The 26,743-nt window shown below is 30.3% G+C and overlaps 3 protein-coding genes across 3 annotated transcripts; 2 read left to right on the plus strand and 1 right to left on the minus strand.

Annotated features, from left to right (window-relative positions):
* Nucleotides 1-521: 521 nt before the first annotated feature.
* LOC113857707 (fatty acyl-CoA reductase 1-like) lies at nucleotides 522-3,210 on the plus strand. The gene is made up of 10 exons (XM_027489845.1): nucleotides 522-626; nucleotides 725-828; nucleotides 944-1,146; nucleotides 1,226-1,326; nucleotides 1,441-1,642; nucleotides 1,743-1,904; nucleotides 2,087-2,168; nucleotides 2,345-2,614; nucleotides 2,717-2,844; nucleotides 2,944-3,210. Exons 1-10 carry the CDS (start codon nucleotides 548-550, stop codon nucleotides 3,098-3,100), a joined length of 1,488 nt encoding a protein of 495 aa, XP_027345646.1. The 5' UTR covers nucleotides 522-547; the 3' UTR covers nucleotides 3,101-3,210.
* Nucleotides 3,211-4,810: 1,600 nt separating this feature from the next.
* LOC113857706 (T-complex protein 1 subunit beta) lies at nucleotides 4,811-12,367 on the minus strand. The gene is made up of 12 exons (XM_027489844.1): nucleotides 12,284-12,367; nucleotides 11,270-11,298; nucleotides 11,119-11,175; nucleotides 10,911-10,976; nucleotides 10,706-10,817; nucleotides 9,154-9,282; nucleotides 8,394-8,465; nucleotides 8,116-8,231; nucleotides 7,416-7,492; nucleotides 6,669-7,154; nucleotides 5,815-6,130; nucleotides 4,811-5,317 (listed from the first exon to the last, which is right to left on the minus strand). Exons 2-12 carry the CDS (start codon nucleotides 11,273-11,275, stop codon nucleotides 5,171-5,173), a joined length of 1,584 nt encoding a protein of 527 aa, XP_027345645.1. The 5' UTR covers nucleotides 11,276-11,298; nucleotides 12,284-12,367; the 3' UTR covers nucleotides 4,811-5,170.
* Nucleotides 12,368-24,288: 11,921 nt separating this feature from the next.
* LOC113860102 (cytochrome P450 94C1) lies at nucleotides 24,289-26,166 on the plus strand. The gene has a single exon (XM_027492754.1). It carries the CDS (start codon nucleotides 24,318-24,320, stop codon nucleotides 25,833-25,835), a length of 1,518 nt encoding a protein of 505 aa, XP_027348555.1. The 5' UTR covers nucleotides 24,289-24,317; the 3' UTR covers nucleotides 25,836-26,166.
* Nucleotides 26,167-26,743: the final 577 nt, after the last annotated feature.

Here is a 26,743-nt window from a genome sequence, read left to right on the forward strand (position 1 = left end):
TAAAAAATAACTTTTATTTAAAATATCTAATTATTACATAAAAAAATATAAGTCATTTTTTATTTTTAATGAAAACCAACTTTTATTTCTTTAACACGATTCTTAAAGACTGATAATGGCAAAATTATCATGCATACCTTAATACTAATAATTTATTGAAAATAAGACTGATATATAAGAAATCCATAAAATAAAGCTTCTTAAATAACAATATTATCATAATATTCTTAAACATAAAAAAAAAATGATGTCAAAAGAAAAGACACTGTTTAAATTTGATATACAAGATATATTTAAATTTTATTTAAAATCATTTGTCACCCAATGAAAAAAAAATTTACGGTCACTTTGATGAATTCAAGAAGACACTATTTACCTTTTTTAAAACTTTATATCTGACATTGTCATTGGGCATACTCATTTAATAAGAAAGGAATGATATAGAAGTGATATGTGTATAAATAAGGTCTTTTGTGATGATAAACACGACACAGTCATCATTTTTTATAGTATACAAAACATCAACTAGCTTTTTTCTTTCTTCACAATGGACACAAGAAGGGTACAACATTTTCTTAAGGGAAAGACTATTTTAGTCACAGGAACAACGGGTTACTTAGCAAAGGGTATTACTACGTACTTGTACCATGCATCTTTAGTAGTTAAGTAACTAGAAAATAATTTGAAATATCATTTTTGTCATTGAAATAGTCTATACATGCAGTTTTATTGGAAAAGATACTGAGGATCCAACCTGAGATTAAAAAACTGTATCTTCTTGTAAGAGCTCTAAACACTGAGTTGGCCACACGTCGTTTGCAAAATGAGGTACGTTGTCAATATTATTCAATTAATTTAGAATAATAGATAGAATGCATGCATTTTATGAATATTAATTTATAACATACATTATTACTCATTACTTGATATCTTTATGTAACAGGTCATTCAAAAAGATTTGTTTAAAGTGCTACGAGATAAGTGGGGTGAAGATTTTGACTCTCTCATATCGGAGAAGCTAGTGGCCATTGCAGGAGATGTGTCTCTTGAGAATTTGGGGCTGAAAGATGAAAATCTGAACAATGAGATGTTGGACGAGATAGACATCATTGTGAATTCTGCAGCATCTACCAAATTTGATGAAAGGTGACAATCAAATACTGCTACTAAAATATTTTGCTTCTGAAATAAATTTTGATCATTTTGACTAAAATTTTCTCTACAGATTTGACATTTCAATGGGTGTAAATACAATGGGAGCATTACATGTCTTAAATTTTGCAAAAAAATGTCATAGAATGGAGATTCTTGTCCACATATCAACTGGTAAGTACAAAGCACAAAGTAACTAACCCTACTTTATGTACTAAAGCATTTAGCTTCCCACAGTTAGCTACGTACTACTGACTATGCTTTTTTCTTCACATTAAAAAATTGTAGCTTATGTATACGGAGAGGCTAAGGATGGAGAAGCAATTCTACTGGAGAAACCATTTCAAATGGGTCGAAGCCTAAAAGGGGCATTAAAATTAGACATACATGCAGAAATGAATTTGATGGAGAAAAAAATGGATGAACTCCGAGCAAAAAATGCTAGTGAAAGCACATTCAAATTTGCAATGAAAGATTATGGAATTGAAAGGTTCGATAAATAATTATTGTGTTGTTTAATGGGTGTTATATATATGACATCTGTTAATCTAACATTAGATTTATGATATTTTGAATTAATGCAAAACCAGAGCAAAATTGTATGGTTGGCCAAACACATACGTATTCACAAAAGCAATGGGGGAAATGCTTGTTATGCACCATAAAGATGATGTGCCATTAACAATTATACGACCCACCATGGTAACCAGTACATACAAGGATCCCTTTCCTGGTTGGATGGAAGGTTTAAGGTATATTGAATTCATTACTTAAAATGTTTTAAATGTGAATTTAAAGAATAATTTCTTTTCAATTTTTTTAATTCTACTGATAAGTTGAAGTTATGGTTAAATTTTGTATGCAAGATCTCTGAGACGTATTTTCTAGATAAGAAAACGTGTTAAAAAATATACATTTTATTTTGTGATTACAGAACACTTGACAGCATAATTGTTGGCTATGGTCAAGGGAAAATAACTTGCTTTCCTGGTCATCCTAAGACAATTGTAGATACGGTAAGTTACTTAAATTTGGCTGTGGTTACATTTTTACTTGATACTTTCACTTATTATATTTAATCAAGTGACAAACGAAAAATCACAAGTTTATGCTAATGATATCTTTTAATTTGTTCTTTTACATCTACAACCACTGTTTCCAGTTTTTTGCAATTAAAATGATATGCATGCAGATACCTGCAGACTTGGTGATCAATTGTGTGATCACAGCCATTGTCGCTCATTCAAATAAAGCTCCCAGAAATTTCATCTACCACATTGGTTCTTCGTTAAGAAATCCTCTCAAATTTTCAGATGTTCATAATATTTCCTATCACACTTTCTTGAAAACTCCGTGCAAAAATGAAAATGGAAAACCAATAGTCATTTCCAAAGGAACTTTGTTGACAAATATTGCTGCATTCAACAGTTATATGAAAATCCGATATGTCTTGCCACTACAGGTTTGGTTGATCCTTTCAACATTCAACAAGCAAACTATATACTTTTGTTCATCCTTTAAGTGTTCTGATTGATCCTTTCACATGATTTTGACACTTTGCAAGGTCTTAAATTTGGTGAACAAAGTGTCGTGCCAATTATTCAAAGATGTTTATGACGTCAACAACAGAAAAATCAAAATGGTGATGCGTCTAGCAGAACTATACAAACCATATATTTTTTCTAAAGTCGTGTATGTAATTTATGGTCCTCTAATGATTATAAACTATTTACGATTGTCATATTTTGATTTTTTTCATACTAATGAAATATTAATTATTCGTAATTTCAGCTTTGACGACACAAACACAGAAAATTTACGAAAGGTAACAAAGGATCATCTTCCCGTGGAGGATGTTGGGTTAGACTTTGACCCCAAAAGCATTGATTGGACTGAATATATGATGAACGCACACATTCCTGGCCTCCTCAAGTATGCGATCAAATGATCTTCAACTTATAGCTTTTAAAATGACTTGATACTATTTTAACTTAGAGCCTGGTGTTTGAATTATAAATGGCTCAATGTGCAAGGATGATGGACTATTTATGAATAAAGTGCAACAAAAAACTATATGTATATCATATGTTAAATGAAACAGATAAAAAAGGTAATATTTAATTGTATTTTTTTGGAAAAGACTAAATGAGACCACGTCCATGTTTAGTTCTTAATTACGGGGATGCTTTTAACCGTGATTAAAACCAAATAGACTTTTCACACTTTTTGGAATGTACACGTTTTAGGAGGAAATAGAAAGAGAGAAAAAAAGAATAAATATAATGAGTAATATAACAAAAATGTGTAAAATGAGTAAAAAGTTGTGCACGTAATTAAATTAGAGAAACTAAAAATGCCAGTCTTATGGATATTATGATATCTTAATTTGTATTATTTTAAAAATAAACAAATTTAATTAAAAAAAACTGAGACTTAAATTACATATAGTCTAAATTAAAGATATCAAAAGTACAATCAAATCTATCTATAAACACTACTATTACACTATTAATTTAAATTCTTACAAAAGTGAATCCTTTAAATATTCCATTATGTTAACACACGTCTCTTTAAATTTTGTAACCATGCAATTTTGGGGCCATGAACTTATTAGTAAGTAATTCTCCCAAACTTTTTTTATTTTGTCAATCATTTTATTAAGGAGTTGACAGAAATTAATAAATAGATTTAATAGTTTTATTTTATTAAAATTATCACCTAATTTTCTATAATATCGTTTTTATCTATTTTATTAATTAATTATTCCTTTTTTAAATTATAATTATAATTAATAAAAAAATTTAATGGTGTCTTGAACTTTTAAAAATAACATTTAAAACAAAAATTTTCTTAAAAACATGAAAAAGAAAGAACTGAGGGAATATCTCATACAATTCAATTATATTTTTAAAATAAGTTTAAAAAATAGTTTTGATATAGTTTGATGAAAAAAATTATCGGGTCCCGATCTTATTGAAATCCATGCTTTTAGTTTTAGACCCCTAGCATTATTTCTGTTCCAATAAGTGATACGTGACAGATATTGACACCTAGTATAATTTAGTTGTGTCATATCCCTTAATGCTAAAAATTAAGGACTGAACCAAACAATTTTTATAAGGATATACAAGTTCAACCAACTTTGATAGTGGACTGGGGGCAATAAATTTATAAATATATAAATAAATGGGTTTAGATTAATGGGTTCATGTTATATCACTATTCATTATTAGATGAACAGTAAATTATTCATTTTATAATTTGTCGAGTTAAATAGTCCAAAATCTATTGCTTGAACATAAATCTTGAAGGAGTCTATAACTCTAATACTTAAATGTGAAAAAATGTTTAAATGTTAAACTATTGTACAAAAAAAAATCTCAATAAATGGTTAATGAATAAATTTAGCGATTATTTGTTAAATAAACTGAATAGATTAAAATTTGCAATGCGTGTTAATAAATTACCAAAAAAGAAAAAAACTTATTTTAAACCATCCATCACGATTCAATTTAAAATACGAATAGGTGAATGTCTTTCTCTCATCCGCGAACACGTTCAATCGTTATATGAACAGAGTGAAATATGTACAGAGCGGGAGATATTGGAGGCAATTACTTTAAACATAGGATGCAGATATCCTTTACCCTACAGTTTTGGATTGACAGTAATTTTCCATATTAATTTTATGCATATTACATTAAAATAGAGAAAAGAACCAAATTCGATTCTGCTAGTTAAAGATTACGCAGAACATAAGGTTGACATTGTTTCAAAATTCTTCGTAAAGAATGGATATTATCTTTAATGACACAAGTTAGAAGAAAAATCCCCAAATCACTAGAAGATAATGTCCTGCAATTCAAATAGAATAATCCAACTCCTAATTACAGGGCAGGAATAAAAAGTTCTCAATAAAATGCAACACCTCGTAATAAGAGTACCAATCTACCCCATATCCCCAAATCACCCACCCCAATCCGGCAGCGTGCACCTGAGTGACTCGTCGCCATATTTTTTACATTCTATCTTCTCTCCTCCGGGGAGCACAGGTGATGATTTCATCTACTCTGAGGATCATCTCAGCTGCCTCTGTTGAAGATAGCAATACTGCTTGCTTGACTTTGAATGCTTCAGATATCCCCAGTTCACCCATGTCTCCAACCTTTCAGAAATACGACACAGGTCAAACTAGGTTAGTCAAACAGAAGAAAATAGAAAAGGAGCAAGTCGAGCTAGCAGCTACAGGATACTTTGAAGATTATAACATATAAACAATCGTATAACCTTCTCTAACGAATAAGTTATACATAATGCAAGGTATTCATCCTAACTCAACAGGCTTTAGGCACAAACCCCTGGATAGACGTGTCCACCAGGGAGTCAATCTTGGAAAAAATTTCAATGAGACACTGCATGCTATATACCATGTATCAAGTACAATATAACCAGGGAATGGGGCAATCATAAATAGATAAGCTACCTATATAAATCAAAGAACAGAAAAACATTATAAATCAAATAAAAAACTTCGAAGATATTCCTGCAAGAGTGCAACTTGCAGCAACAAACCCACTAGAAAAAAGAAACGGAAGTATCCTACATCAAAATGTATAATGCTCACTCAAGAAAATCCACCAGATTCTTTGTTTCAATACTTACAGAACCAGAAATGACATCAATTCCTGCAGTGCAGCCCTCCTTCTGGTGCTCTGCACGGAGCTGAGAAATCAACTCAGCACTGTCCAAACCAGCATTATCAGCGATGATTGTTGGGATAGTCAAGAGTGCCCGGGAGAATGCCTCAATAGCAAGAGACTTCTTTCCAGGAGTTTTCCTAGCCAACTCATCCACTTCCTTGGCCATCACCATCTCAGGCCACCCACCTCCAAGCAACACCCTGCTGTCATTGACAGTCTGAGACAGCACACACAAGGCATCATGCAATGACCTCTCAGCTTCATCAAGAACATGGTGGCTGCCACAAAAGAATATATATCAAACTTGAACACAAAAAACAAAATATTCATTCAAGTTTGTTGAAGAACAGATGTCTACTCAAGCATATAACACTCCTATACATGCCAGCTAACAATGCACTATTTTAAACACTAAAAAATTGGATGGGACTACATAGAATTACAACCTAACATAGCATGATCATACATGAACACATGCATAAAAGCAAGTAAAATTCAAAATTCCAGCAGTCAATAGTGAAATCATTGGGCTCAATAAGTATATCCAATTTTCTGAAAGGAAAAAAATATAAAAAATTAGGATTCTTGATGTGAAATTTTAATAAATCAAAACAGCAACAGCATAGAGGGGAGTAATATGACCCACCATGAATATAAGTGATACATCAAAAACAAACCCTACTGCCAGAATTCAAAAAAATATCAGACGGGAAAAAGATGATTTGATGTAAAATGTAAACAGGATCAAAATGCCCACATAAAAAACAAATATTGGATAGGAAATCTCAAAATCAAAACCTCAGAAGTATAAAGTACCTAGCACCTCTCAGAACTATTGTACATGCCTGCCCCATAGCAACACCAGAAAAATGAATGAGTTTATCCTCCCCAATCATAATCTCCTCAATTAGGTCACAGTGCCCAAGCTTAACAGACTCAGGATTGTCAAAGGTTGACGCAATTTCACCACCAGTTACCAATGCCAGACGCTCAATACCATCAAAATCAGCATGCTCAATAGCCAATATTCCCGCATCAGCAAAGAGCTCCTCTGGAAAGTTGTAAATTAACTGTCTATTAACAAAACAGTTGATACCATGACCTATTATCTTCTGCACTTTTTCTCTCATTTTCTCCTTCTCTGCTGCTTCAATCTGGGCAACTCTAGCCATTGAATCAACACGAACACGTGCACCATATATCTTCACCTTGTCTGTGTCCATGGCAGTGTTAGCAACCAATATTTTTGCATTCTCTATCCGCTTCGGTTGTCCAATACCAATTTTCTTGTCAAGAATGAATCTGAACAAAAATATGAATCCAATTCAGAAAGCTTAGTTTTTACCCAGAGTAACACAAGAATTGACATAAACACAAGATTATTAATGCAAATGCATAATTGTACAGAAAAGTGTAGGAAGTTAATAATCATTTGACTTCAAAAAAATTCCTTGAAGGCTGTCTGTGCAACTCAATACCAAAAAAGAGACACCAGGACTCAAAAACAGGTTGCAGCAATCCTATTCATAATTGCAAAGTTGTTTAACTTTTCAGCAATATTACCCTTCATCTAAAAAAGAGTCCTTTAGTGATCCTCCAGGTTTCTTTATAATCTGGATAGCCTCTAAATTAGTGCTTCCCTGCATTTGAAACACATAATTGAAAAGCCAGATACAAGAAAATGAAAAGACAGGAAACTTCATCACAGAATAGCTCACAACCTCACACAATGTTGAGGCATAATCACATCTGCATGCATAGTTCGCACAGTGCAAAAATTGAATAAATATATCACAAATTAACAAGTCAACTAAAGAACACCTACTTGTCAAAATTAGACTTTTAGAAAGAGGAAAATCACTGCTCCAGACAAAAATGTCATAACCGAGCAAAAAATTACCAAGTTGAAACAATTATTCCAGCAACAGTCTTCACAAAGTATTCCAAACTCACCATTATAAAATCATAATAAAAAAATTAAAGCTTATTATTCATAAATTGGAAAATATTTGAAAAAGAAACATTCATAAGAATTTACTATAAAACTGTAGGATCATATAGAAGTTTAGTAATCAAACTTTCAAATAACATACTTTTATGTTTGTATCCAAGTATGTGGAAGAATCAAATATAGACCAAAATTGAATCTAGCATACCAAGACAGAAATCATCAGAAGGAGAAGACTTGGCAAAACAGTGCACACACAATTCCCTAAATCCACTAAAATTGAAAGTGGTATTCAGTAAGATTGTCACAGTTCACCTTTAATCTCATAACAGCATCCACAGCTAATTTTGCAAAATGCTCCTTGTCTTGTGAGAGAATCTTCGAACTCAAAGTAGTCATTGCAATGTTCATCAAGTCTGACCTGAATTTCTCTGCACATTTCAGTAAATAGATGTACAAGATATTAAGACAAAAGAATGCCTACATACCTGACCCAGCTATAATCAGAACAATAATAATAACAATGTATTAAAAGGGTACAGAGACAAAGATAAAACCCTGAAAAATCCTATCAGAAAGAAAAACACCAATACCAGCATCTTCTTTGTTATCCACAACCTTCTGTAACAAAGCATTACGAGCACACTCAGCTGCCATTCGGAAACCTAAAAAATCATGACAAATACAGTCAACCACACATTAGTCCCAAAGGCATCATGAAAATCAAACTCACTTGAAAAGCCACGAAGGCAGAAAACTGTAACCATAACCACCAACAGAGAGGTGGGAGATATTTCAAGCAAGATCCATTACAGTTATAGACGGGTTTTTAAGCATTGCCATCAAAATTTTATGCTGTGACTGGGGGGAGGGGGGGTAAGTGATTAGAATTTCAAACATTTTTTAAGCATCACCATCAAACGTTTACGCTTTATGTTTTTTAAGCTTCTCGCAACTCGTTCTCCTCCTTTCTTGAAGAATTAAGAGTTCACAAGCAGTGAAACCAAAAATAAAGTATAGATGAAGGAGCATAGGAAGTTGGAAAGATAACAAAAGATTGAGAATGAATGTAAATTCCTTTAACACAAAAGTAGGTATTACAATCGCTTGCTTAAATCAACCTTCAAAGGAACATTCAAAGATCTTTGTTAGATACCAAAGAAAGATCTGCTATCTAAAATAAAAATTAATAATGCATGATGAACAATAAGGAAGATGTATAAATAATTACTCGTTTGGTAGTCAGCCTCATATAATGTGAATCAATAAAATTGTCATTTTCAGAGATGAAAACACAACAAAATTTGCATCACAAGAGCAGTTGGGCAACTGTTGAAAATTAAAGAAATTCACCTGATATTATCGTCATTGGATGAATCTTAGCCGCAACCAGCTTTTCTGCCTCCCTTAAAAGTTCACCAGCCAACACAACAACTGAGGTTGTTCCATCCCCAACTTCATCATCTTGAACTTTTGATATGTCTAACTTACATTAAGGACGGTCATCTTATGATTTAAACATAGATATTTGAATTGCAAAGAAATTTCCTAGACAATTCTCTCATCAATAATTGGATGGGTGTTATAAAGGGCAACCACAGGAGGATAAATGCATAGAACCTTACACCCCACCCCACCCCAAGTAGAAAGGTTGTTTCCAGGATTTGCACCGGAGGACTTCCAATTCACAAGGCAGCAACATTACCATTGCACCAACAGTCAGCCTCGGCTGAATGGTACAATGCAAGTAACAAATTGCTTGCCACCTTAAAGATAAATATGTAGCATAAAACACATTGGTCTTGGCTAAAACTATCCAAAAACTCCTTCGTAATACAAGATTAATGATAATCTAGTACAAATTAATCACAAGTTCATTTTACACTGAACTGAATGTTGATTGGGAAGACAAGCTTAAAACTAGGTAAGGCACAAGACTAATCATTTGAGAGCTCTGAATGTAATTTTAGAATAATAAGCTTTGTATTTTCATTATGAACTGCCAGTAGAATCTGGTATTTAAATGTCAGAATTCAAATTTTCTTTTAAATATAAATTTATGTCTTCTTTAATCTTCCTAAACACAAATTTCATCTTTAAATTATCAAAATTCCTATGGGTGGGGGTTGGAGGCACAATCCAATGTCATTTCTTTGAAATTATATTTTGTTGTGCACTTCCAACAGGGCAACTGGTATGTAAAGTCAATTCAAATTTTCTTTGAAATTTAAATGTCTTCTCGGATCTTGTGAAACACAAATTTTGTCTTTTAATTATCCAAGTCCCTATGGTTGGAGGCACAATCCAAGGCAATTTCTTGAAGCCACTTTCCTATACTTAGGATGATGTTTTCAAGGGTATCTACTTGTATGATTCAAGAGATTTCTGGAGTGATTATTTTGAGATATTTGGAGAGCCTTTTCGGCTTTTCTTCACTTATACTAGATCACTTCAGCTACTTCCATTGAGTGATGAACTGTAACATGGCACTTTTGATTCTTTTTTGGTGATTCAAATAGGAGGTAATGCATCTTAGTCTGTAACTTTTAAAATTGTAGGTTCCTTAGGTTGGTGGTGGTGAACTTTAATATATCCAAAATCCTAACCTATATTTCAGTTTTTGCTCCAGACACACATCAACTTATTTTACATTGACTTGGGCCTTCTTTGGGACTAGGGAGGTTCTCATTTGTTTTAAAAAATTCAAACCTAGACTTCTCAATTAGGATTCATTGTGTTGTGAATTTTCCACTGTTAAACATTACCGATTTTGGTTTCAACTTTCAAAGCTTTTCATAAGATGAACAGGCATTTCACATGAGCTCACTCCAAAATCTTGTACCATCCAAAAATTTCTAAGCTGCTTTCCTCTCAATCTCAACAATTAAAAAATTGGCAAGGATACCCACAAGGACTTTAGCAGCTGGGTTATCAATATGGAGAGACTTCAAGATTGTAGCACCGTCATTAGTGACAGTAACTTCACGTCCTCTACCTGTCGACTGCAAAATTTTATCCTGCAGTTATCACATCCAAGATATATGAATTAGTTAGGAGTAGAAAATAAAATCATTGATCGGCACATCTTTTAATAACTAAAGAGATTTTACCATTCCCTTTGGCCCTAAGGTTGTCTTCACCAGGTCAGCGATAGCCATGGCTCCAACAAAAGATGCCTGCACAGGACCAAATCGTACAACACATGTAGTTGGAGTCAATCAAATTCCCCCAGTCTCAAAAAGAACAATGAATGGTAATATTTTCTGATACATATCAGAAGTATATTAATCTTTAAGAATAAAATCATAACAAGCTCACCATTCTGGCCCGCTCTCCTTTTTCTTCACTGGCATCATCTTTAAGAATTTTATCAATCTACCACATTCACCACACAAGAAATTCTCAATGGATGAAAAAAAGAGCAAGGAAAAAGTAACAAAATTAGTGGCAACACTGGCAAGTAACTTACTGCCATTATAGGGATTCAAAAGTGGTCACCTGAACAGGGAAACAAATCCTGTCACATAATCAATCACAGAAAAACGTATCCACATTCTATATAAGGTAAGGAAGAGCTAAGCTAGTATGCTAAGGGGGCCAAGCCAATTTGAAAATACTAATAACAAAATTGCACTAAACTTCAATTCAGAGGCAGAGTTACTCTCAAGCTGAGGACCACTGCCCCCATATATACATTGAACTTGATTACATTATTCTTTTTGACACTATCAAGGATTGCATTTACAATGGAAGCAATCAAGTGATCCATCTGTGCTATACTGCTATGTCAATAATATTCGGAGAGTTAGATGAGTAATTATTAACCACCAGATCTTGCATGAAAACTATCAAGCACAAAATTATGCGACTCTTTTAAGTAAGTTCTATGGGCAGTATTTGTTCCTTCCACAATAAACCACTCCTCTCATAATATATTAGTGCAGTTTACAGTAAAAAATGCAGACTATAAACAGAGTGATTTTTCCTGCATCACAATCCATCACCAAGCTGCAATACAACACAGCACTACCAAAAGAAATTTTGCAACGCAATAATAATAAATAATTCACAACGGCCAAAAGCTACTGACAAAGGCCTCAATCGGTTGTGAAGGATCCTAGATTGAGCACCGCAAATGCAATTCTTAGTTCTATTAAATAACGCATTCTTAAATCTAAGCAAAAATCATCGCTAAGTTTCCATTCGCATCACTCGATCAAAAAAAGAAACAGTAAGGGTTTTGGAATATTCACATTAGGGTTTTGCTTAAAACAGTAGCATCGGAAAAACGTTTAACAGAAATGAGTATATATATAAGCAAAGGTGAGAAATGGAATCAATGACGAATAGAAAACGAATTGAAATGCACAGTGGAAGTTGAGAAGGTAACGCACAGTGGAAATGAAGTTTGCGAAAAGAGCACTAAGCATTTGAAATGGTTCAAATAAAAAGAAAATGAAGAGAGTGAGAGATAGATACTGACCGCTGAAGAAGGTAGGGTTAGCGAGGCGAGTGAGAGAGTGAAGACGCGATCCGATGCGATGCGAGAGCGCGAGGGTTTTGGCTAAGTGGTAATAAGGGTTTATTTATACTCCGCAAATTACAAACACGGCCTTCTAAACGATTCGTTTCAATCCAAAGTTGTGTATGGGATTGGGGCTCCTCCTATTTTTGCTGCTTTGTAATTGTTTAGAGTGATATTAAATAACACCAGAACTTAAATTTTATAAAATGACACATTTAATTAAAGGTGTCCAAAAACAATTCCAAATTATTAATAGATTTTAAAAAATCAAATAAACAGTTAATTTTAAAATTAAAAACAAAAAATCACATTTTTTTTTATTAATTTTGATCCATTTTAAAAAAAAATAAATCAAATTCATTATACTCATCCTCAATACATATTTTGGTCCATTTTGATTTAGGATAAAATTTAATATTTACAATAAGTTTTTTCTTATTTATTATATATTTAAACTTTAATTTAATAAATATTGTCTCTCAACTAAAATAATTAGCTTCTAAAAAAATTTTTTACTAATTAAAAAATTTATTCATGTTTTAATTCATGATATTTTATTTATCTGCTAATAAAAATACTATTCTTTTATAAAAGAATAAAACCAATATTATTTCTTAAAATTATTCCAAAATATTTGTTCAAGTTATCACTACTGTAGTAGCAAAAATATTAATTTAAAAATAATTTTTATCACATGTTTTAATTATTTATAAAAATATATATTCACGGTACATAAAAATTAAATTCTTATAAATATCTAACAATATGTTTTATTATTTTCATTGTTCATTAACAAAATTTAGTTTGTAATACATTATTCTTCATATTTTTAGTTCAAAAATTAAAATTCTAAACATTAGTGTTATTTCTCAAGAACAGTTTTAGTTGCTCATGAGCTTTACTTCTTCTATTTCTTTCATCATTTCCTTTATTTTGACAATCGAAATCAAATATCTTAAATTGTTTATTTACATGCTCATTTAATTTAAAGTTTAATAATACTTTTTAAGTCATTAAATATATTTAAATATGCATATAAATTAATCTGAATTTATATATTATTTAAAAACATGTATTTTATATATATGTGTGTGTGTGTGTTGGCTTCCTTCCTTTATATGTTGCTATAATAGAACGAGCATGGCAAGAACGATTCCAGTTTTAGAGCTGAGTACAGGTACTTTACCACTTTGAGCTTAGAAAAAAAAACACTTGAAGCATTCAACAACCTTCACTTTGTTGCTACCACACTTCGCAAGTAATTCACGAACTACACCTTACTGCTTCTTGTTAATAGCACATGTATGGCTTTGAGGAGGCAAAAAGTTGGGTTCATTCTCTTTGCTGGAACCTCCACATCATTTATGGCTTTGAAATCAATTGTAAAAGTTTGAATCCTCTTCTCTTATCCACGGCTATATGTAAACTTAAAATATTATAAATAATCTTTCAAAATGTAATATATTAACTATTTTTAACATTTTTTTAATTAAATATATCTAAAACCGTGGGAGCTTCAGCTATTTGAGGGAGTTTTTTTAACAATGGCTACATTTGGGCCTTATGAGTTATGATGCAATAGCTGTACAGTATTTGATCAAAGTGCCGAGTATTTTCCATGGGCCGGGCTTGGGAGTTCGAAAATAATAAACGCCTTCAATTTGTGTTTGTCTAAGTTAGTCTGTGAGTGTACCAAAAAAAATTTATACGAATAAATAATTCCATTTTAGGTGGACTAATAAGGCTTTGTCTATAAAAATTACATAAAAAGTTAATTTAATTTTCAATATAACCTCTTAACTTCATTAGTTCACTTAGGATGAAGTTATTTATTCTATGGAATGATTTAGATGAGCCCTTGTGACTCTTAATTTTTGGATAATTACAATAGATAAAAGAGAGAGGTGCGAATAAAATATATAATGTGATGAAGAGAAATAAAGAATGAAAAATATATATAAAGTGTTGTAAAGAAAATTATGTAAAAATAGCATTACTCTTTATTTTTGCAGCATAAAGAGGAAAATGCTTGAGGGTCGTATTAATACAGTAATATGAATGCACGTAGTTGCTCGATCAGTCTTTGAAGATGTTTGTTATTAGAAGCAAAAGAAAATTTGTGCATGCAGCAGAGCTTGCAGCCGCCACGACACATATATAATTCTCATTCCTATAAATTAATGAAACTTTCTTATAAGTATATAAATCTTCATGATCATATGTGCGAGAATCAAAATCACGACCAATTACGTGAATTAACGATGATTTTCTGTTATGATGTTTCTGACAACGTAAAGTGCACAGATATTTGATTTTGTATATGTGACGTATCGTGACTGCTTCAATATACTCTTCACCAAAACAAATAGAATAGATATTTTTTTTATATATTATATACTTCAAAACAGGTCATAGCAGTGATCTCCTAATTTGATTTTTCGCCCCCACATGATTGATTAAAAGTCTCACGGCTCCTTAATATATAATAGATGAAAAAGTAAAAGGAGCACATAAAATCCATTGAATCGGATTTTTCAAACATGCCCAATTGGTGTTTCGTTCTAAGAAGACAACTGATATGAATATTAATCTGTTTTCATTGATTATTAGTCTTAACACACAAGTGGATGATTATCTTACACGTATATGTCAATCTTCTGTTGTTGAAGAGTTCATCATCAGTTACGTCATTTTTGTTGTTGTTGTCAACAGATTTTCAATTTTTTTTAATTAACGATGTTAATTTTTGTTAAGAAATATTTTTTGTTAAATAGTAAATTAAGCCATCTGTCTAATTCTTTATGCATAATGCATTAGATTTTTAAGGTGAATGTTATATGTTAATGACGATTAAGAAGTCTTGTGAAATTTTGAGTTGAAACTTGTGTTTTTAAAACAATGTAAGTCATAAAAAATATTGGACGTTGTTCTTTTTTTATCTCTTTTTATTAAATAAAAATTTCTATTGTTAGTTTTAATTCTTAGACTTTATAATTCTATCAACAAAAATAGTTATTAAGAAGCCAAAAATATTTATAACCAAAATTAAAAGAAAAAAAATACAAATAAACTAATTTTTAATTAAAAATATAAAATTTCATGAGTGTAAGATAGCAGGGGATGGGGTTTGAAGTGACAGATATTGTAGGGCCATTCTCACTGCTCATATTACGAAAAATGGAGATTTTCAGTTAAACTCTATCAACTCTGTCGACAAATCAAAATCCACAAAATTATACTCAGGTTTATGCTACAACTGCGCATTTAAGATAGCGATTTGCTTTGTACTTTTCAAATTCATGTAAAACGTGCGAAACATGTTACTAAACAATGAACTTTTCACGACACTGTTCTTGATTTGTTCATCACTGATTGACCCTTCTACTCATTACTGATCTCTTCATCTTGCTATTTTAGTATCGTTTCAGGGATTGGAATATGGATTATTATACAATGGATTTTATTAGATACTAGCAAATACTTCAACCAATAGTTTTTAGTTTAAATAAACTATAATTTTATTATAAAATGTGCATATAATTTAACTAAACTGAAGTGTAAAAGTACAACTTCAAAAATAATCTAAAAATATAAAATGGTATTATAAATATTTAATTAAAAAATGTATAATATAGACTAGTTAAAAGCCTTTTATTCTAATAAGACAATCTAATAAAAAATAATAATAAACACAAATAATAATAGTAATTTAAATTATAAGTTAATTTTAATTTTTAACTTATTTTTATTTAACTAACTTATTTGACACTTTTATTTAAAATTATTTCACCCTTTAAATATAATTTTTAAACTTCAAGTTCTAAATGGTTTGCATATTTTATAGTTTTTTTCTTGCACAAATAAAGTCTTCTAATTTTAATAAAATAACCTATTCAAGTAATTAAACAAAAGTAAACACAAGTAATAATAATTTAAATTTTATGTTATTTTAAATTTTTATCGATGTTAATAATTATAGTACAACATTATTAAATTTTGTCAAAATTGAAATTTTTTAATATTGTCCTTTTAACCTATCTAATACACTTGCTGTATAAATCATGAAATGTAACAAAATTTTAAGATAAAATTTGTATATTAATAAGTAGTAAAAGTTATTAAAAAAATTAATCAATTATTGTAAAAATATAGAAATCACACTATAAAAGAAAAACAGATTTTGAAAAACAACTTAATTCAGTCTCTTAGTGTAGTCTATAAAATCATGCAAAAATTTGATATATTAAACATAATGCGTTGTCTACAATAATTTTTCAATCTATTTTAATAATAATATAAAAATGGATATTCAAAAGTTGGGATTTGATAAAAATAGAATAAATCTCCACATTTTGATTGATAAAATAATTTAACGTTTCATTTGTATGGAAGGTGAACTAGAGAAAAAGAAACAGAAAAAAAGAAAGAAATATAATAGAAATAAAAGAAAAAAAATTAATATTTTATGGAGTCAAAATAAAAATAATAATTTTTGTCACTTATTTATATGAATAAAAAATAATAAAAATTAGTAATATTATATTAAAAGTATTCATATAAAATTATAATTATTAAAAATATTGAAAATTTAAAAAAATTTCAATTAAAAACTATTTTTATTTATTAATATTTGTTTATGTTATTTAAATATGATTTAAAACAAAAATAAAAAAATAAATTTTTCTCATATTTATTTGCTCTCGCTTCTCTTTTTTACTATTCATTTCCTTTCTAAAATAAAGTTATTTTCTTTTATGATAGAGATCGCAAAAATTTGCCTACGTCCTTTCTCAATTCATTTAAATAAGGGAATTTTTTACTTATTTATTTATTTATTTTGTTTTTGTAACAAAGTATAAAAATTTGACATGTTAATTATAATATATTGTTTAAAGATATTTCTTAATCAATTTTAATAATGTTAAAAAGATTTAATAATGATATATTAGGAGGATTAATTTAAGATGAAATTTAAAGTTAAAAAATTAAAAGAAAAACTATAACTAAAAATAAAGTTAGAGAAATAAATTATTAATTTTAACTAATTTTGTATTTTGAAGTTTTTAATTAAGAAAAATGATCACATAAAATAGGTAATATTTCTTTAAGAAAAAATAAAAAAAATAAACTACAAATAAGCATAGCAACATCTATTGGTAATCACAAATTTAATACTTGTGGTCCTTAGTCTCATACTAGTACATATACAATTGAAAAAGAGTCACGTTGAATCTAAATCTTATTTTCATGTAGCAAAAATTAGTTTAAATAATAAAAAAAAAGTTAAGCTAAATTTGTTGAAGAGAAGAACTTAAGTATAGAGAGAAGAAAGAACTCGAAGAGAGAAAAAGGTAACATAGGAGTGAGAGTGGGAGAAATAATTATAAAGAAATTATGCATAAAAATAAGTAGAAATAAGAATGAAGTATGACTGACAGTGATAAAACTGCAAAAGAGATAGTGAGAAAGGAGAGAGAAGTTAATTATAAAAAAAAAGTTTAATATAAATGTTAGAAAAAAGAATCTCAAACATAAAAGAAATAAAAAATAGAAGATTAAGAAAATAAAAAAATTTATTATTTTTTTCTTAAATGAGTTTATTTTTATTTAAACAAAAATTAAATTAAACATTTAATTCTCATCACAACTTAAAATGATTAGTATATGATCTAACTCGGTAGGATAAGGTTTTTTCAAAGCCCTTTCTCCCACTAAATAATTGACATCCAAGAATACATGCTTAAAAATATTACATATATTTATTAAATATTTTAAATTATTATAATAAATATATATTAAATAATTATAATTTTATATATTAAACATTTGTTAACATATATTAAAAAATTATTTTATTTTACTTGTAGTTTTTTAAATTAAATAAAATTATTATATACGATAAAAGTCTATCTCTAAATATTCAACTGATTTAAACCCAAAACTATAAAATCAGTTAAAATAATTTTTATTAGTTGGTTTATTTTACTTTACGGTTAAATATTTTATATTTTTTAATTATTGATATATATATATATATATATTTAAAACAATTTATTAGTATGTAAAATATAATGTTTTATTTAAAAAAAAAAGAATTTCTAAAATAAAATAAAAAAAAAAAACTAAAATTATATATATGTATATATTGCCCACGTCGGCAACAGATTTGAGTGAACTAAAGATGATAGCGCCTCTGACATTTCGATCACATCACATTACGGCATGCAGGTGGAAATGAATTATGAACGTGTTTTATTGGATTCCACCGTTGAGCTCTTATAGTTATCTGAACCAATAGTTCAAATCTTCCATAACCTCATTGTTTCCATAAATGTCCTGTCACATCGCATACAAAAACAAATCGCGTGTGCCTAAAACTATGAGACCCACGATTTAGACTTTTTCATCTAAATAATATATTTATAAATACTATTTATACTTTTTTTTCCCATTATATTGTATATTTTAATAGACATCAATTTGGAAAATCATACATGAGATATGTTAATTTTTTAATTTTAAAAGTTACACAAATTAAAATATATTTATGATTCATACAATTTTTATCTCTCAATGGAACAAACTTATTGCGCTTCTAATTTAAAAAGCTTATTGGTCTAACATTTTATTTTTTATCTTTTCTCGCATCAATTAATTAATTGTGTACACTTTTCTGAAATCTCACTCACTTGTAAAGTTTTTTTTAATAGGATAAAACAAAAGTAATTGTATTAAGAATATCAAGATAAATTCGTATAGTGTTAATGAATAAATATATCACTAATTTGCAATTGTCATCATATAATTTTAGTTATGATATGTTTGGATCCTAATATTAATTTAATCATTAGAAATAATGTAATAAATTTAGTAAATTGAAGAGCAATAATATATATGTTAAAATATAAGAAATGTAAATTTCTCGCTTTCTTTCTCTCTCTTCTCACCCCTCTCTCTCTTAGCTCATTTGCTTTCTTTTCTTTCACACTTTATTTTTTTCACTTTTCATTCAAACAAAATTTTTTATTTTTGTTTAAGTAAATTTTAAAGCTTAAATAAAAAGTTGTTTTTTTTTTATTTTGTTTAAACAAAAATATAATGTAGACTGCAATTTGTGTTAAACTATAAAAGATATAAATTTTTATGTTCTTTGTCTTTAACTTTTACTCACATAAATTTATCAAGAATGAAATATTTATAACATACCCTATTAATCATTTGGGACTAACATAAATTTTTAATAGAAAGTGGCTGTACAGATTATGGTAATAAATTTTCAGTTAACATGCAATATATATCAAACAAAGCAATTGACAACAATATCACATTATCACTCCTTAAATTATTCAGTCGAAGAATCGAGAAAAAAAATATAAAAAATATGTCGGCAAGTGTATGCAATGTGAGAATTTGAGTATCTTTCAATACAATAATTTCTTTAAAGAAAATTAACTAAATACACGTTTGCAACATTAAATGTATTTCACGCAATAATTATAAATTAGACTATTATCAAATTTTACTATTTCTTAAATTGAAAATACGTTAAGTGTTAGTTTTGTCCTCTACAGAGATTTTATATGTTTCTATTTTTAATTAATTGTTTATAGCTTTTTTATATTATTTTTTTTACCTTAACCTCGATTAATGCTTATATTATACAATTAATTACTTTAAAATGGCATTTATACGTGAAAGTGTTTTCTTCACTCCAAATCTCACTTGTTTTAATTAGTTGGAATTATATTTTTTCATAGTACAATACATTATTTTAAAAATTCTTTAATATTTCAATATATTATTTCTAAAGAATACTGTATGACATATATTTATTTTTTACATGTGCTAGTAAATATTTTATGTTTATTTGTATATTTTAAAATGTAGATAAATTAAAAACTATAAGTTAATACAGAAATATTGTGGAAAAATATATAAAGACACGATAATTCAAAAGAAAACATTAGATTTTATAGATATATATCTTACAACTTACAAGTGTTTTGAAGAAAATGAGCTGCAGTTTGGTGGATCAAATATAATAAAAATATAATTCGATGGTTAGATGAGAGCATGATATGATAGTAAGAAGATATCATGTTCTTATCGCATCAATCCTACATCTAAAGTAAGTCATATAATTTAATTCATATTAATTAGTTGACTGAATAAGTTAAAATTTTATTTAATTAGAAAGATTAAACACTTTAAGTCATTTAAAGTACTTTATTATAATAATAATAAGAACAACAACATTTCACTCGAGCATTAACCTCAGAACCGTCAAAGTGGACTCTTACCCTTGTTGAGTGTTGATTTTCAGAAACGTTTAATGGGGACGATTTTGTATGCACGGCGCAGTAACCTTCTGCGCCACTGCGCCGTGCCACCGCCGCCACTTTATCAGTCAACTACGTTTAGAGGGCTTCTGTTTTTTTTTTAAACAATGAAAAATACATTTAAAATTCTTAGTGTGGATATTGTAGGTTTTAATAAATAGTTAAAAAGACATTTCAAAAAAATATATTTACAACTGCCTTATAAAATATTTATTATTATTATTATAATTATATACAAATAACTTTTTTATGGATTTTTTAAAACATAAATTATTTTAAACATTACTATTTTTTTTAATCTTGAAAAACCAATCCTAAATAGTTATTAAGAAATAAGCTAATAAGTTTTTTTTACCGTAGACCACATATATATACTTTTTGTATGAGTCAATTTAGTTAAAGCTAAAAGAAATCATTATCCACAGTTTCATATAATTTAAACTCAGTTACGTGTTAAGCTGAATCAATTTAATTTAAAACGATTAAAGTGTTTACTTAAGAGTTATTTCATCATACAGTGATTGTTCCGGTGTATAAAAAGCAAATGTGATCAATAAATAGTAATTCATTATCATCTAATTAATGTTGATAAAATATCGAAATCTAATAAAATATGGATAAATACGATTAGATAACATTACTATCTAACGTTTAAAAAATAATAATCTGCTAGAGATAAGATCATCCCAGATTATACAGTTCACAACATGCACTTTGTTTTTTATTAGGAACAACAATGAAGCATGGCATCTATAATTAGAACGTGTAAAATCCATTGAATGATTAAACAACGTGATTTAAGAAAATAAAACACGATTTGGACACAATTTCCTAAAGTGAAAACATAAAGCAAATGTTCAGTTCAATATTTGACCAGAGAATTAGAAGAACTCTATTTTCCAAGAATTTGTCTGAAAAAGGAAAATTTGGGATTTTGCCGACTAGCGCCGAATAATTGCATCCGCACAACGCAGCAACTCTCTCAGAACCACACCTTTATTAATTTCCATCTCCAAATAAATCTCTTGAGATTCCACGTGATTATGTATTATTTCAACACGCATGCATGCATTAATCAACTCATAAGATTTCGGATTATGATTTGTTTTGACGAGGGAAAAGGGAAAGAAGTTTACTTGTAAAGATAATATTTTTTATTTTTTTAAAATTTTATTAACTTTAGCTTTTAAAATTGAGAATAAACATTTAATAATAATAAAATTTATTAAAAAATAAATATTTATTATATTTTTATAATTTTAATACATTAATTATGTAATTTTTTTGTAAAAATTTTATATTTATGAATATTTAAACTCAATCCTAAGAATTGACGTTAATAAAGTTATTTTTTTAATAATTTTTTTATGTTTCTTCTAAAATAAGCACGAGGTCAATGTAGACTAATCATGCATCAATTCATTTATGGGTTTGTTTGGAAATTTGTTCACTTGACACAATATGATTACAGGAAACGATTTTCAGATGAGATTGTTTTGACATGAATTATGAAAAACATTTGATGACGATTGTTTTTGTTGCGTTAGTAAAATTGACTCTGTTTCGTACACAAACACAGCCTTGTATCTTTTTATGAGATGAAGAAGCGCAGCTTGAAACAATTTTAGTTTTTTCTTTTCAATATAAAATGTTAGAAACATTTAAGTAATAGCATGACTGTATATGGGCAATTAATTATTAAAGCGCTGATTAAATAAATTAAAAATAATATATTTTTAAAGGTGTTATTAAGAGCATGCTCATTGTCTGAATATAGAAATAATACTATTGTCTGTGACCTGTATTGAGCAAGTCATCAACAATTTGCCAACTCTAATTATATCTTACTAGCCGCAAGCATGCAGCATTTTGGCCCAAGTGTGGGTTGAATTTACATGGATTAACACATCTAAATGACAGTGATTGAGAATTCAGTTAGTGAACTCTGAATTATTCGATATTTTGGTAGTAGTGGACATGGATGGTGAGTTAATTAAGTTTGCCTTAGAATCACATAACAAAATGTAAATTTAAAACACCATGAGGTTTCATGATTCTTTTAGAACTTCCCAATCCCAAACCTGTCTCTAACATGTTGTGTTCGCAATTTTATTCCATTTTGTTGATCTTCGTGTTTACACCTTTATTATTCTTATTATTGAATATATGTAGCTTTTTTATTTTTCAAAAGTTGGTGTAATATAATTTATTATGATGAATACATGCAGTATATTAAATAAACCTTATTTATTATATTGTCATATCAAATGCTATATATATAAAAAGAGAGGAGGAAAATCAATTTATATTTTATATAATTAATAAATTTATATAAAATTTTATTATATCCTATGCCCCACTTCATAACTAGACCTTATCTTAAAGTGATTGGAGTCAGTTATGGGTGTCAAGTTCACAGACCAGTTTATATATTTATTTGCGACTCACATGGGTTTGAACTGGACATGACATAATTGTTTTCAAGGGAGGTTTAAGTTTGGTGTGCATGTTGTCATGAAAAACAAAGCAATTTGATGTGTTTAACCTGCAGTTTAAATAAGTTATGCTTCGTCATCTTGCAAATTGTTAAAATTTGTTGCTATAATAGAATAATGACACTAAAAAAAATATGTATTAATATTTTATTGTTGGATTATTCATTGTTAATTAAAAAAATTATTAATATAAATATTATGAGTTCTACCGAAGATTTTGGTAATTCTGTAATAATCGTTGGACATTGATTTATATGAGCTAGATTTGGGAATTGTTAACTGTTACCTGCGTTGTTGCGCGTATTTAATTAAAACAATGTAAGTGGAGGAGTTACCGAGGAGGGGAGTGTAGAGAGATGATTTGTAATTAAAAAAAAGTAGTAAGAGAAAACGTGAAGAAATAATAGGGAAGTTGGAATGAAGTGTTGGTAAACGAAAGCGATTACTAGAAATCGTGTGATGGAGTGAGCTCAGGAGTCACAGAAGCTGGCCTAAAATGCCGACATGAGACGAAGGAAACTAAGGCGCGTATATTGTATTGAAACATGGCTGGAACCTTTTGTTGACGGCTGGCTCGGTCTGTAAAGACTCCAAAGACAGAGCCGAAACACCCAGAAAGATTAGGCCCACACCACCCAGAACTAGCAACTCTAATCAACGCTATTACCGTCACGTGCTACAAATACAAGGCCCCAAGTTCCCAACAATGACGTATGTCCCAAGCGCTGCAGTCTCATATTTTGCGCACGCGTTACTCATGCCTTGTTTCTACCCTCTCTCCACCAGTCCACCCCGATGGGTTTTCGTGTCTATATGTCAACCCTCTCCTTTCCACCTATTTTTCTTTTTTTATTATTAATATATTGTTTATAATTATTAAACTCACTTTTATAAATGAAAGAAAAAAAAAATCTGTTTATTTTATCTGTACGCCAAATAATAGTACAACAAGACAAACATAAAATAAGCGCAAGCCAAAAATAGAGAAAGAGAAAAGGCAAAAACCGCTTCCCTGAAAATTATGATTATTAATCTGCCCATTGTATTGCTTTCATTACTTTATTACTACAGTGATGGCAACCAAACCCATTATATATATCCCGCATTCCAACCATTCTCTTCCACAGTTCCACCCCCCAAAGTGCAGAACATAGAAAAATGAGTATTGAAGTTCAAGGTGCCCTTTCTCTGCAATCAATGTCTGCTACCTTCAGTTTCTTGTTCTTCTCCTTCACCCTTCTATTCTCTCTCTTCTCTTTCCTCGTCTTCATCTCGAGGATGAAGCCATGGTGTAACTGCGACATTTGCAAGAGCTACTTGACCATGAGTTGGGCCAACAAGTTCGTCAATCTCTGCGACTGGTACACTCACCTTCTTCGCAAATCCCCAACAGGAACCATCCACGTGCACGTGTTGGGAAACACCATAACCTCAAATCCAGACAACGTTGAGTACATTCTCAAGACCAATTTCCAGAACTACCCAAAAGGGAAACCCTTCTCCACCATCCTCGGCGACCTTCTCGGCCGAGGAATCTTCAACGTCGACGGTGATTCATGGATGTTCCAGCGCAAATTGGCGAGCTTGGAACTCGGGAGCGTGGCGATTCGCTCCTTCGCGATGGAACTCGTCAACGAAGAGATCCACACGAGGCTCCTTCCTCTTATGGCTTCAACCGCACGTGCCGAATCAAACGCGGCGTCAACATTGGACTTGCAAGACATCCTCCGAAGATTCTCCTTCGACAACATTTGCAAATTCTCGTTCGGTCTCGACCCAGGTTGTCTCCTCCCCTCTCTCCCAGTTTCGGACCTCGCCGTCGCTTTCGACTTGGCCTCAAAACTCTCCGCGGAACGCGCCATGATGGCATCGCCGTTTATCTGGAAGACAAAACGACTCCTCAACATAGGGTCGGAGAAAAAATTAAAACAAGCCATCGAAGTGGTAAACGACGTGGCGCAGCAGATGATAAACCAGAGAAGGGAAATGGGGTTCACCGCAAGAAACGACCTTCTCTCGCGATTCATGGGGTCCGTAAACGACGACGTATATCTGAGAGACATTGTGGTGAGTTTCCTCTTGGCGGGTCGTGACACTGTAGCCGCCGGGTTGACCGGTTTCTTCTACTTGCTGTCCAAAAATCCCGAAGTGGAGGCCCAGATCCGGGATGAGCTGGATCGGGTGGTGGGACCGGGGCAGGAGACAGCGAGCTTTGAACAAATCCGAGAAATGCATTACCTTAACGCGGCGATTCACGAGAGCATGAGGATCTTCCCTCCGATTCAGTTCGATTCCAAGTATGCCACGGAGGATGACGTGTTGCCAGATGGCACTTTTATACGCAAGGGAAGTCGCGTCACTTATCACCCGTATGCTATGGGTCGGATGGACCGAATTTGGGGCCCCGATTTCATGGAATTCAAACCCCAAAGGTGGTTGCAAGATGGGGTTTTTGTGCCACCCTGTCCATTTAAGTACCCTGTTTTTCAGGCTGGGGTAAGGGTTTGTCTGGGGAAGGATTTGGCTTTGGCGGAGATGAAGTCCGTTGTCGCTGCTTTGGTGCCACGGTTTGATATTCGGGTGGTTCAATCGGATCAGGAGCCCCGGTTCGCGCCCGGTTTAACTGCAACTTTGCGGAGCGGGTTGCCGGTTCGGGTTGTTGAGAGAAAATGTTGAGATCCGTTAATATCGTTTGATTAGTGAAAATACAAATATGTTGGGGTGAATGGTGAACGGTGAACGGTGGATGCTGAATTGAAACTTCTTTTTTCCTTTGGATTCATATACTGCATGCCCATGTAAATATATTGCCAATTTTTGATTTACTTGCTCTTTCCTGTGTTTTTCTGTTCTTGGAATTTGGGTTCACAGTTAATGGCAGAAAACAGGGCGGCAGAAGAGGGTGGGTGGGAGAGAACAAGGGTTAATCTCCTTATTTAATACTGTTTCCCTTTTTCTTTTACTTAACTTTAAAATTCATTAATTAATAAAGTAAAAATAATATATTCTTTTTCAAAATTATATTGAAACATATTAAAATACATGGAGGTAAGTGTATTTTTATATTTGCAAACAAAATATTTCTATTTTTTATTAATGCTCTTAAGGTATTTTTTAAGTAATGAATTTTTATCACATTTTTATAACCTAAATCTATTTTTAATAAATTTTTACTACTTTTAATAACTCTAAAAACTAACATTTTTATCTATTATTTAATACTGATTTTTATAAAGTTAATAAATAATTGTTTTTTATGAATTTAATCTTAACCATTGATATTTTTTGAAAATTTAAATTATGCAATAAATATAAGGTACAGTAAAAATAAATTAATACTTTTATAAAATATAAAATATAAATTTTTTTCTTTTAATTCTTGCATAGAATCCTAGACAGTAAACAAAAGGAATGAAGGTAATGCACCCATTTCTGTGATTTGTAAGATGAGTTATTCATGTAAAATGGGTTATATACACACACACACACACATCCTTAACCTTAAATGACGATTCTCAATTGCATTTTGTCTGGCTTTGGTATCTGTGAGATGGAAAATTTGACCATCGGGTAATAAATGCATT

The sequence above is a fragment of the Abrus precatorius genome, unplaced genomic scaffold, assembly GCF_003935025.1.
Source record: "Abrus precatorius isolate BTA unplaced genomic scaffold, Abrus_2018 Scaffold2, whole genome shotgun sequence".
NCBI lineage: Eukaryota > Viridiplantae > Streptophyta > Magnoliopsida > Fabales > Fabaceae > Abrus > Abrus precatorius.

Bases quoted from the DNA above. Each gene is read 5' to 3' on its own strand.
- LOC113857707 (XM_027489845.1), top strand. From the start codon at position 548: ATGGACACAAGAAGGGTACAACATTTTCTTAAGGGAAAGACTATTTTA. The intron at 2,615-2,716 runs GTTTGGTTGATC...ACACTTTGCAAG, and splicing joins GATATGTCTTGCCACTACAG to GTCTTAAATTTGGTGAACAA. The intron at 2,845-2,943 runs GTATGTAATTTA...TCGTAATTTCAG, and splicing joins TATATTTTTTCTAAAGTCGT to CTTTGACGACACAAACACAG.
- LOC113857706 (XM_027489844.1), bottom strand. The intron at 10,977-11,118 runs GTGAGCTTGTTA...GGTCCTGTGCAG, and splicing joins AAGGAGAGCGGGCCAGAATG to GCATCTTTTGTTGGAGCCAT. The intron at 8,466-9,153 runs GTGAATTTCTTT...ATGATTTTTTAG, and splicing joins TCCAATGACGATAATATCAG to GTTTCCGAATGGCAGCTGAG.
- LOC113860102 (XM_027492754.1), top strand. From the start codon at position 24,318: ATGAGTATTGAAGTTCAAGGTGCCCTTTCTCTGCAATCAATGTCTGCT.